Source organism: Enhydra lutris, unplaced genomic scaffold, assembly GCF_002288905.1.
Source record: "Enhydra lutris kenyoni isolate GAN:26980312 unplaced genomic scaffold, ASM228890v2 scaffoldscaffold42, whole genome shotgun sequence".
In the NCBI taxonomy this organism is placed as follows: domain Eukaryota; kingdom Metazoa; phylum Chordata; class Mammalia; order Carnivora; family Mustelidae; genus Enhydra; species Enhydra lutris.
In genome coordinates, this window is record NW_019154126.1 from 14,863,548 (window position 1) to 14,877,138 (window position 13,591).

A 13,591-nucleotide genomic window follows, 5' to 3' on the forward strand; every position below is an offset into this window, starting at 1 on the left:
AGAGAAAGAGAGATCACAAGTAGGCAGAGAGTCAGGAGGAAGCAGGCTCCCTGCTGAGCAGAGAGCCCGATGCGGGGCTCGATCTCAGGACCCTGAGATCATGACCTGAGCCGAAGGCAGCAGCCCAATCCACTGAGCCACCCAGACGCCCCTTTCATCAGTGTTTTATGGTTTTCAGAATATAGCTCTTTTACGTCTTACTTACTAGGTTTATTCCTAGCTATCTTATGGTTTTTGGTACAATAATAAGTGGGATTGATTCCTTGATTTCTCTTCCTGCTGTTTCACTACTGACATGTAGAAATGCAACAGATTTCTCTTTGTTGATTTTTGTATCCTGAAACTTTACTGAATTCGTGTATCAGTTCTAGCAATTTTTTTGGTGTAGTCGGATTTTCTATATAGAGTATCATGTCATCTGCCAATAGTGAAACTGTGATTTCTTCCTTGCTGATTTGATAGTTTTATTTCTTTTTGTTGTCTGATTGCTGTAGCTAGGATTTCCAGTACTATGTTAAATAACAGTGGTGAGAGTGGATATCCCTGTCTATTCCTGACTGTAGATAAAAACTCTCATTTTTTTCCCCATTAAGAATGATATTAGCTGTGGGTTTTTCCGTATATGGCCTTTATGATGTTGAGGTGTGTTTCTTTTACCCCTACTTTGTTGAGGATTTTTAGAATGGATGTTGTACCTTGTCAAATGCTTTTTCTACATTTATTGAAAGGATCATATTGTTTATCCTTTCTTTTGTTAATGTAGTGTATCACACTGATTGATTTGTGAATATTGAACCACCCTTACAGTCCAGGAATAAATCCCACTTGATTTTGGTGAATGATTTTTTTAATGTGCTGTTGGATTTCGTTTGTTAGTATTTTATTGAGAATTTTTGTATTCTTGTTCATTAGGGTTATTGGCCTGTAGTTTTCTTTGTTATTGGAATCTTTATCTAGTTTTGGTACCAGGGTAATGCTGGCATCATGGAATGAATTTGGAGGTTTTCCTTCCATTTTTTTTTTTTTTTTTTTTTTTTGGAACAGTTTGAGAAGAATAGATATTAACTCTCTTTAAATGTTTGGTAGAATTTGCATTTGAAGCCATCTGGCCCTGGACTTTTGTTTCTTGGGAAATTTTTTATTACTGATTCAGTTTCTTTGCTGCTCATTTGTTTGTTCAGCTTTATATTTCTTCTGGTTTCGGTTTTGATAGTTTGTATGTTTATACATTTCTAGGAATTTATCTGTTTCTTTCAGGCTTACTGGCATACAGTTTTTCACAATATTCCCTTATAATTGTTTGTGTTTTTGTATTTTGCAGTTATTATTTCTCCTCTCATTTGTCATTTTATTTATTTGGGTCCTTTCTCTTTTCTTTTTGATAAGTTTGGCTAGGTGTTTATCAATTTTATTAAATATTTCAAAGAACCACCTACTGGTTTCAATGATCTATTGTTTTTTTAGTTTCGATAGCATTTGTTTCGGCTCTAATCTTTATTATGTCCCCCCTTTTGCTAGCTTTAGGCTTCATTTGTTCTTTTTCTAGTTCCTTTTGGTGTTTGTTTATTCGAGATTTTTCCTCCTTGAAGTGGACCTATATTATTATATAATTCTCTCTTAGGACCACTTTGGCTGCATCCCATATGTTTTGAATCATTGTGTTTTCATTTTCATTTGTTTCCACAAATTTTTATTTTATTTTTTTCTTGATTTTCTGGTTGGCCCATTCATTGTTTAGTATCATATTGTTTAACTTCCATGTATTTGTGGTCTTTCCAAATTTTTTCTTGTTGACTTCAAGTTTTATAGCAGTGTAGTTAAAAGATAAGCATGGTATGATCTCAGTCTTTCTGAACTTGTTGAGGTCTGATTTGTGATCTAGTATGTGATATTATGGAGAGTGTTCCATGTACGCTCAAAAAGAATGTGCATTTTACTGCTTGGGGATGGAATGTTCTGAATATATCTGTTAAGTCCATCTGGTATAATATGTCATTCAAAGCCATTTTTTCCTTGTTGATTTTCTGCTTAGATGATCTGTCCATTGATGTAAATAAAGTGTTAAGCTTCCCTATTGTTATTGTATTATTATCAATTATATCCTTTATGTTTGTTATTAATTGTCTTATGTATTTGGGTGCTCCCACCTTGGGAGCATAAAGATTTGCAATTGTTAGATCTTCTTGTTAGATAGTCCCCTTGATTATTTCCTTCTTCATCTCTTGTTACGGTCTTTGGTTTAAAATCTAATTTGTCTCATAAATATTGCTACTTCAGCTTTTTTTGACTTCCATTTGCATGGTAAATGTTTCTCCATCCCCTCACTTTCAATCTGCAGATGTCTTTAGTTCTAAAATGAGTCTCTTGTAGGCACCATATAGATGGGTCTTGTTTTTATATCCATTCTGACATACTTTGTCTCTTTATTAGAGTGTTTTGTCCATGTATATTCAGAGTAATTGTTGATAGGTATGAATTTGGTGTCATTGTATTACCTGTAAAGTCAGTGTTTCTGGACATTTTTCCATTCAAAGAGTCCCCTTTAATATTTCTTGCAGAGCTGGTTTAGTGGTTATGAACTCCTTTGGTTTTTGTTTCTCTGGGAAATTCTTTTTCTCTCCTATTTTGAATCATAGCCTTGATGGATAGAATATTCTGGCTGCAGATTTTTCCTGTTCAGCACTTAGAATATATCATGCCACACTCTTTAGGCTTGCCAAGTTTCTTTTAAAAAAATCTCCTGCTAGCCCTATGTGTCTTTCCTTATAAGTTAGGGTCTTTTGTCTTCCTGCTTTCTTAGGCTGTTTTTCTATATTGCTATATTTTGCAAATTTAATTTCAATATGTCTTGGTGTTGCTGGCCTGCTTTTATTGATTTTAATGGGAATTCTTTGTGCCTCATGGATCTGGATTTGTGTTTCCTTCCTCAGATTAGGGATGTTTTCAGCCATTATTTTCTCAAATAAAATTTCTGCCTCCTTTTCTCTCTCTTCTTCTTCTGGGACTCCCATAATATGACTTTTATGTTTGGTGGAGTCACTGTTCTTATGTGCCATAATTCTTATTTCTGTCTTTTGTTCAGTTTCATTATTTTCCATTATCTTATCCTCTGTTTCACTTATTTGTTCTTGTGCTTCTTCCAGCCTTGTGTTCATTACATCCAGTCTGTTTCTAATCTTGGTTATTGCATTTTTCATTTCTAAATGATTTCTTTTTAACTCTTATCTCTGGGGTAAGGGCCTCCCTGAAGCCTTCCATTCTTATCTCAAGCCCAGTGAGTATCCTTGACTATTGTTCTAAATTCTCCATCAGGCATGTTACATATATCTGTTTTACTTAGATCTCTGGCCATCACCTTATCTTGTTCTTTCTTTTGGGATGAATTCCTCTATCTTGGTATTTTGTTTAAGTGTCTGCCTTCTCTGTGTTAGAAAAGCCAGTTATGTCTCCTGCTCCTGAGAGATAAGGGCTTTATGAAGAAGAGATATGATAGTGCCCAGGGCCTGGCACTTCAAGGGAATGTCTCTATGTGCTGCATGTGCTTTGCTGCTGTATTTTGGCTGCTCTGTCCTTTAGGCCAATCATCTGAAGAGGCTGTCCTCACCTGCATTGGCAGTGTTTGGTCCTTGGCCAGAATATGGTGACTTTTAACAAGGCTTGCTCTGGTCTGCTTGTTAAATGAGACCTGATACTACTTGCACTAGAACTGAAAGCCTCACAGACTCTCTGGTTGGGAGATGTGCTCTGGGTAGGGGTTTCTGCTGGTCTTCTGGGGGAGGGGCCCTCTCCACTGGGACTGAGGCAAACTTGATGGAAAAGGGGAGAGTGCCAGAGTGCAGGGGTGTAGTACTTGCTATAAGCAGCATAGGCAGCTAGTGTTGGTGCTCTGCTGATTTCAGGTGGCTCTGTGTTCATGGTGAGAGGTGGGGGAGAAACAGGGTACCAGTCAGCTCCTTTGTCCCCAGAGAGGCATCACTGTAAATGCTGCCTCCAGGCATTCTTCAGATTGCTGATTCCACACCATCTGTCCCTGGGTCATTTGACTAGCTTTTCTCCAGGAGTAGGGCAATGACCTCTGGGGTCTATACCAGCCAATCCTGGTGACCTTTCAAGCTTCAGTCTTTAAGCCCTATCTGTTGCAAGAGCTCATGAAAATCTGCCCCTCTTGTTTTCCCAGCCAGTGGCTTTGGGGAAATGTTTTTCTTGTGCATTCCCCTGTGTGCTCCTCTCTCACTTGCCTTTCTCTGTGACCACAGCTCCTTCCTCTCCACAGCACCAAAAGCCTGTTTTGATGTAGGGAAGATGTTAGGGTTTGAGGTTGATAGGAAAGAATTCTTGAGATGTCTTTGGAACAAAAATGGTGATTTTATTAAAGTATGGCGCCAGGACCCATGGACAGAGAGAGCTGCAGTGGGATTGTGAGGGGTGGTGATTATATACTATGCAGTTGGGGCAGTTAAGGAAAAGGGAGATTTTGATAGAATTTTCATGTGTTAAAGAAGACACGCAGAATACCAGAAGTTTTGCTGTTTGTCAAGTTAAGGTTTTTCCTTCTAGTAAGGCATTTACAGTAAGATAGTTGGGAGCTTCCTGGAGGAATGTTACCTTCCTCCTATCACACATCCTTATCAATGTGGGTTTTAAAAAAATTCAATTTTATTTACATCTCTTTCTGCCTCAGCCTCCCTCAACTTTATGGAGGGGAGTGTGATGTTAGGGCTTCAGGAAACTGAGTTATGGGTCTCTGGAAATTAGGCTATTGATAAGAAACTTCTTCCTTTTAAATCACTAGGACATTTGTGAACTGAGGGAGATTCCTGTCTTGCAGGACTGTGATCTCTATTAATTCACTATTTGTTTTTCCTTTCCTTAGCTTTAGGGCAGCCAGGAGTATCTGAGGAATGTTACACATATCACATGGAGGGCAGTGTAGGGTGCCAGCTTCTGTTTTGTTCTCAGCTAGCCTTCTGCTCCCTTATCATGTTTCTCCCCCAAACCATGTCTTCCTACTTCATAACTTCTTTGATGTGGCTTCTTCTCTCCCATTGAGGAGTTTGTTCTGTTAGCCTTCATGATAATTTCTGGGGTATTTAGAATGATTTTTGTTAGGGAACCTGGACTGGATTGCCTGACAGAAGAACTAAATGGCACTCAGCGATCTTGGAGGATAGGAGGTTTATTTGACACTGGCGGGCTCAGAAGAGAGTGATCGCCAAAGGTCAGAGCCCTGAGCAAAAGCAAGGGAGATAATTTATACACTTCTTCTTCCATATACCTGGCAATTTTGGCATGCACAGCAAGCGGGGCCAGAAGAAGAACCTGGAAGGGCACTGGGGCAGGGACTGGCCTTCCCCTGCTGGCTTGGTCTGCTATCTTAGAACACAGATTTTCCTTATCAGTTTGAAAGTTTTCTAGTTGTGTTTGTGATAAGTCTGGTGTCTTCCTACTGCTTTGCCATCTTCTCTTCCACCTCCTCAAATATACATTTTACTGTATTTGCAGTTATATAATGTATGTGTACATATTCACTATACCAAGTAGAGGATAAAATTTGTCTGCTTTTTTCTCCTTTGCTTTTTAAAAATAGCTTATAAAAGTCAAACTATAGACAACATCAAATGACTTAGAAATAAATTTTTATTAACCATTTAAATTCATAAACTGTATGTTTCATTGTAAGGTCAACATAAAGAAAAGAAAGTACTCTTGAATTCATTAATGTTGGTTTCTTGATATTTCTTCCTTACTAGAGGAGGAAGCAGAAGGAGGACCAGGAAATTTCCTGCTTAATCAGTTAGAGAAACAGTGATCTTACATAAGTGTTCAATATAAGATCAGGGCTGTCACATATGTTCAGTTAGGAATAATTTCATTTATCTATAGTTCCAAGTAGGAGTAGAAAACTAAAAAATAAAGAGTAGTAAATTATCATATTAAATAATTGAATAGTCTGGCCAAGTGTAGGAATTTTGCAGTACTTTAATCATGCATTAGATCTACATTAAAAAAACTTGGAAGATTTTTAGATGTCTTGAAGATGCTGCCACAGTTTCTGATTTTGCATTCTTGTGTTATTTCTTTAGGTTTTGTGTCTCTAAACCACAGTTATTCTGCTCTATAGAACAAAGATTTTTGTCTGGGCCTCTTCAATATGATACAACATGGTTTTCTTGTTGATTTATAGACACTTTGATGCTTGTTGATAGAGTTATACCTCTATTTTTGTCTTCGTTCCTGCACATCACTACTGCTTCACTCCTCAGTTGGGTTAAATGAATGATGGGTGTTAAGTAGGGCACTTGTCATGATTGTCATGATGAACACTGGGTATTGTATGTAAGTGATGAGTCACTAAATTCTACACCTGAAACTAATATTGCATTATATGTTAACTGAGATTTAAATGAAAACTTGAAAATAAAATATATTAAATTCAGTGGCCACATTTCCAATACTTTACATTAAGATATAATCAATGAATGACTACTCTTAACTTCTTTCATTGGAAATTACTTGTAGCATTTCTGATCATTGTGGGGAAATGTGAAGGAGAAATATGGAAGGAGCATTATTACATGTGTAGTAGTAATATTATATCCACACAAAGGTAGTGATGAAGAGATCTTAAAAGATAGTATTTTTTCAGAGAAGAGTGTTGGTGTAATAGGTTGGTAGGAAGAGGATAATGGCTATAGAGTTATATCAAGCTCAGGAATTCGAATAACAAATATAGCTGCTTTCTTCCAAAGGAGGCTTACTTTCCCAACTTACTTATCTCTTTAATTTATTTTTTGTAGACAACCAATTTTTTAAATTGAAATATAGTTGACACACAATTTATATTAGTTTCAGGTATATAGCATAGTGATCCAACAACTTTATATGCTATACTATGCTCACCACAAGTGTAGTTACCATCTGTCACTATAGAACACAGTATAATAATGTTGACTATATTTCCTAGGTTGTACATTTTATTCCTGTGACTTGTTCATTCCTTAACTGGATACCTGTACCTCCCATTCACCTTTACCCATCTTGCCCATCCTTCCTCTCTTCCAACTGGCAACCACCAGTTTGTTCTCTGTATTAATGGTTTTTTTTCCCTGTTGTTTTATTGTTGTTGTTTGTTTTGTTCTTTAGACTCTACATATAAGTGAAAACGTTCATTATTTGCCTTTGACTTATTTCACTTAACATAATACCCTCTAGATCCATCCATGTTGTTGTAAATGGCAAGACTTCATTCTTTTTTTATGGATGAGTAATATTCCATTGTATATGTGTACTGTATCTTCCTTATCCTTTTTTTTTTTTAAGATTTTATTTATTTATTTGACAGGCAGAGATCACAAGTAGGCAGAGAGGCAGGCAGAGAGAGAGGAGGAAGCAGGCTCCCTGCTGAGCAGGAAGTCTGACGTGGGGCTTGATCCTAGGACCCTGGGATCATGACCTGAGCTGAAGGCAGTGGCTTTAACCCACTGAGCCACCCAGGCGCCCCCTTCCTTATCCTTTTATCTACTGATGGACACTTGGGCTGCTTCCGTAGTTTGGCTATTGTAAATAATGCTGCAGTAAACATAGGGGTACGTCCAATCTTTTGAATTAGTGTTTTTGTATTCTTTAAATACTCAGTAGTGCTATTACTGGATTATAAGGTAGTTCTATTTTTTAATTTTTTAAGAAACCTCCATATTGGTTTCCACAGTGACTGCACCGACTTGCATCCCCCCCCAATAGTGCATTAGTGTACATTTTTCTGTATATTCTCACCAACACTTATTATTCTGTTTTTGACTTTAGCCATTCTGACATGTATGAGGTGATCTTTCATTGTGGTTTTGATTTGCATTTCCCTGATGATGAATGATGATAAGAATCTTTTCCTGCGTCTATTGGCCATCTGTGTGTCTTCTTTGGAAAATTGTCTGTTTATGTGTATTCAAACAATTTTAATAAAAGCTGCATTTGATTCCTATCCTTGTATGCCAAATCTTAATCAGTAGTTTTGCAGATGTCACTTAAAGCTTTACTTTTTTTTGCAAGCAGGAGAAACTGACTCTACATAACACAAGAAATTTATTGGATGGGTATTATGGTAATTCAAAGAGTTGAAGGGAAATTGAACAGCATGTTTGGTGAAGGCTAGAACCAGGATAACTCTGGGAGTCAAAATAATAGGAGCTCATGGACATCCTCTACTTCTGTCCTTTCAGAGAATTTTTAGAGAAAGAGCTTATGGCTATTCCCTTATCCCTCATCACTTTGGATACTGACTCTGGAATTACTCAGCTCCAACTGCTTCTCTTCCATAATAGTCAAGTTTTAGATGATAGGATCTTATTGGCTTTGCTTAGGTCAAATGTCACCAGTACAGTTTGAGATGGGGGAGGTGCAGAACCCGTTTTAAAATGTGGTGCTGTTTCTTAACAAAAGGTAAAAAAAAAGGATACTGGGCACAAATATCCTGTGTCTACTATAACTTGGTAGTGTTTCCCTAGTTACTTAATTATCCATTTTTTAAAAAGATTTTATTTATTCACTTGTCAGAAAGTGCGAGTGAGCACAAGCAGGGAGAGCAGCAGGCAGAGGGAGAAGCAGGCTATAATTTGTCAGGGGCACTTAAGTTTTTGATATGTATTAGCTTGTATACAATTTATATTCAGTAAATTGCCATAAGAAACATTTTTACTATATCCTTAATTTTGTTTTGCTTCTGTTTAGATAGTTTTCCTTGAAAGGTAGCACACTGATTCTCAAAGTAAAATTGAAATCTTATTAATGTATATTATCATTTATCTCCCTCTAATTTATTACTTCATTAACTATTTCTGGCTTATATAAAATTACACAGAAAACAAAGTCAACATACAATAGGACAAAGAAAACTATAAAAACTGAGAAGAAAAAAGACAAAGGAAAACCTGAGGATTCAGAAGAGTAAGTTAATCTTTTTCCTTGCTAATTTATATTTTCTTTTTATACAAATAATTTAAGGTCATGTAAACATAACTTATTAACCATTTCTGAAAGATACATAACACTATGTAATACATAGTTTTATGGACAGACCAGGATATGATGGTGGAAGTGGGCTGAGAAGGGAAAAACAAAGAACTAAAGGTGGTTTAGAAGGGGAGAATGAACCACAAGATATTAAGGAATAAGTAAACAGAATTAAATCTGAAAATCATTTTAGGGACAAAGGATTTACATTGTTTCCATGATGGTTTGGCTAATGATTTGTGATTTGTACATTAACTCTTTATTCTGGGCTGTTCTTTCTTTTTTTTTTTTTTAAACTGTACTTCTTGATTATACCTATTATGTAAAATCAATCATCTATTTTTTATACATGTAGATCATTGTAAAGTGGCCTTATTCAGTGAATATTTTCTTTAGTAATATAAAATTTTCTCTTTGCATTTTGAATTTGCTTTAGTCAAATCCTAATATAAATATATAATTTTAAAAAGAAACTATAAATTCAATCTTTATAGAATTTCACAAATTCTGAAAAGAAATTCAATGAACAAACAGTCTTGAACTTTGTCTCAGAAAAGAAAAGATGACCACCCTCTTTCCTTTTTATTTTTTGCTTGTTTTGTTTCTTATATTTCTTATATTTGTTTCTCATATTCCACATATGGTACTTGTCTTTCTCAGTCTAACCTATTTTGCTTAGCATAATATTCTCTAGCTCCATCCACATCGTTGCAAATGGCAAGATTTTGTTCTTTTTAATGTGTGAGTAGTGTTCCAGTGTGTATATTAATGACATTCCTCAAGCTGATTTCTCACTGGTATGATTAAAATATGGAAGTGAGATAAGGCAAGGATTTTCAAAGTGCATTGATCTTTTTTTCCTCTCTGGTCATCTTAAGTTTTTATTTAAATTCTAGTTATTTGATACATAATGCAATATTAGTTTCAGGTGTACAATACAGTGATTCAACACTTCCATACAATACCCCCTGCTCATCACAAGTGCACTTGTATATCTATATACATACATCACATCTTCTTCATCCACCAGTCAGTGAGCACTTGGGCTGTTTCCATAATTTGGCCATTGTAGGTACTGCTGCTATAAACATCAGGGTGCATGTATCCTTTTGAATTAGTATTTTTGTATTCTTTGGGTCAATACCTACTAGAGCAATTACTGGACCATAGGATAGTTCTATTTTTAACTCTTCGAGGAACCTCAGCATTGTTTTCCAGAGTGGCTGCACCACTTTGCATTCCCACCAGTAGTGTAAAAATGTTCCCCTTTCTCCATATTCTTGCCAACACCTATTGTTTCTTGTGTTTTTGGCAAACCAAGAAACAGACTCTTAACTATAGAAAACAAACTGATGGTTACCAGAGGGGATAGGTCAAATAGGTGATGGGGATTAAGGAGTACACTGTGATGAACACTGGGTGTTGAATGGAAGTGATGAATCACTGCTTTGTACAATTGAAACTAGTATTACACTATATATTAACTAACTGGAATTTAAATGAAAACTTAGGAAAAGATGACCATAGAGGAAAATATGATCAATGTACTTTGAAAATCCTTGCCTTATTCCACTTCCATATTTTAATCATACCAATGAGAAATTAGCTTGAGAAATGTTGCTCAATTATTTATCACTTATATGGATTTATGATTCTTAAAAATATGAATTTCTCCTGAGGATTTTTATTTAAAAATGGTTTAAGTACCAAAGAAATCAAAGTAGTTATGCAATTTAAAATATCATGATATATTTAAAAATCTTTTTAATAACAGGAAGAAGTCTCTAGTCAGAGAGCTTAAAATAAAAGGAGATTTGCTTGAAGTCCAAGTAAGACACATACTTTCTCTATGCATCTAAATTTAATTAGGATATACTCTGATAATTATATGTACAGACAACATTAGTATGCATGTGAACATAGGGATGTGTATGTGTGTGTATTTCTTTATCTGTATTAAAGTTCTTTCTGAGGTAGTTCTTCCTTATTGGTTGACTTTTCTCAGTAAGTTCCAGAAAATAAAATGGTAAATCCAAGCATGTTTATTGTCAAGGTTATGACAATCACCACGGGTTACTCAACTACAGGTAATATCATGGAGGAAATAAGATCATACTGGGAGTCATAACAGGGTCTTACTAAGTTTTGTGACATTGGACAAGTCCCTTTAACCTACTTGAGCTTTGTATTTTTGGTCACTAAAATGGGTAAAACAATATCTTCTCTATCTCAAAAAGGTATATATAAGAGGTGTAAAAATCAAATAAGAAAAAATGAAACTGTGAACTATAGAGCCCACACTTTTTTATGTCATCCAGTGAAAGGTAAATAACCTTTTATTTCATCTTTATATTGGAATACCTTTATTTTTTTGTGTACAAGTTAACTTTTTTAATAACTGCCAGAGCATCATACCACTCATATCAGTGAATGGCTGGACAAGTATACACCTGAATTCTGTAAGAATCAGGTAACATAAATTTGAAGAAAATGAGAGTACCCTCGAGATATTGAATATAAAATATTATGGTATTAATTTTCTTTTTCTGCATAACAAGTTACCATAAGTTTTTCAGTTTTTAAAACAACTTATATCGTCTCATGATTTGAGTGGGTTAGGAGACTGAGCAGACTTACCTATGTCCTAGTTTGTCCTATGCTTACTCAAGGCAATTAAGGTGTTAGGTAAACTCTATTCCATTTTCTTAGGGTACTCTTCCAGGCTCATGTGGTAAACATTGGTTCCTTCCTAGGACTGAGGCATTTGGCCATGGGACCTTTTCCATATGCAGTTTATATCACAGCTGCTTGCTTCTTCCTCAAGGCCAACCAAAGGTTTCTCTCTTTTTCTAAGGCAGAATCTTAAATAATGTAACATGATCATGAGAATGATATCTCATCACTTTAGCTATATGCTGCAATCTAATAAAGTAAGTGGCATCTCATCACTTTGCTATCTTCTGTTGGCTAGAAGCAAATTACAGGTCCCACCCATACTCAAAGGGAGTGGATTATTCAGAGCATAACTACAGGGATGGAGATCATGCTGGCCATATTAGAATTAGTATTCTGCCCTACCACATTTACCATTTTATTTTCTATAGAACAGTATTGTTTCCAGTTTTGTTGAAGATTAATTGACCTTATAATCACGGAGCCTATTTCTGTATTTTATATTCTGTTCCATTGATCTATGTGTCTGTTTTTGTGCCAGTACCATACGGTTTTGATTACTATAGCTTTGAAATCTGGAATTGTGATACTTTCAGCTTTGCTTTTCAATTTCAAGATTGCTTTGGCTATTTGAAGTCTTTTGTGGTTCCATACAAATTTTAGGATTGTTCTAGTTCTGTGAAAGGTTTTGGAGGGGATGGGGGTGGGGCGTTGGGTGAGCCTGGTGGTGGGTATTAAGGAGGGCACATATTGCATGGAGCACTGGGTGTGATGCATAAACAATGAATCTTGGAACACTGAAAAAATAAAATAAAATTAAATACTATTGGTGTTTTGATAGGGATTGGATTAAATCTGTAGATTGCTTTGGATAGTATAGACATTTTATTATTTTTATTTATTAGGATTTTAAAAAAGATTTTATTTATTTATTTGTCAGAGAGAGAGAAAAAGAGCACGCAGGGGGAGTGGCAGGCAGAGGGAGAAGCAGGCTCCCCACTGAGCAGGGAGTCTGATGTGGGACTCTATCTCAAGACCCTAGATCATGACCTGAGCCTAACTAAAGCAGATGCTTAACTGACTGAGCCACTCAGGCATCCTGGTATAAACATTTTAGCAATATTTTTCTTCCATGCCATAGGCATGGAATGTCTTTCCATTTCTGTGTGTCATTGTCAATTTCTTTCATCAATGTTTTACACTTTTCAGAATATAGATCTTTCACCTCTTTAGTTAAATTTATCCTTGGGTATCTTATGTTTTTGGTGTAATTATAAATGGAATTATTTTCTTAATTTCTCTTTCTACTGCTTCATTATTAGTGTATCGAAATTCAATGGATTTTTGTACATTTTTTTTTGTATCCTGCAACTTTACTAAATTCAATAATCAGTCCTAGTAATTTTTTTGTGGAGTCTTTTGAGTTTTCTGTATATGGTATCATGTCATCTGCAAATAGTGAAAATTTATTCTTAACAGTTTGATACCTTTTCTTTCTTTTTGTTGTCTGATTGCTTTAGCTAGTATTTCTAGTTCAGTGTTGAATAAAAGTGATGAAAGTGGACAGCCTTATCTTGTTCCTGACCTTAGGGGAAAAACTCTTAGTTTTTCACAACTGAGTATGATGTTGTGTGAGTTTTTCATATAAGGCCTTTTGTATGTTGAGGTATGTTCCTGTTAACTACTTTGTTGAGGGTTTTTATCAAGAATGGATGTTATAGGGAGGAGTCAAGATGGCGGAGAAGTAGCAGGCTGAGACTACTTCAGGTAGCGGGAGATCAGCTAGATAGCTTATCTAAAGATTGCAAACACCTACAAATCCAACGGGAGATCGAAGAGAAGAAGAACAGCAACTCTAGAAACAGAAAATCAACCACTTTCTGAAAGGTAGGACGGGCGGAGAAGTGAATCC

The 13,591-nt window shown here is 35.8% G+C and overlaps 1 protein-coding gene across 1 annotated transcript in view; it reads left to right on the forward strand.

Moving 5' to 3' along the window:
- LOC111155517 (coiled-coil domain containing 7) overlaps positions 1-13,591 on the forward strand; it is a 403,110-nt gene that overhangs the window by 74,386 nt on the left and 315,133 nt on the right. Inside the window, exons 12-13 of the mRNA XM_022515688.1 lie at positions 8,855-8,940; positions 10,781-10,835. Coding sequence (XP_022371396.1) covers positions 8,855-8,940; positions 10,781-10,835 — 141 coding nt within the window. The remainder of the gene's footprint in view (positions 1-8,854; positions 8,941-10,780; positions 10,836-13,591) is intronic.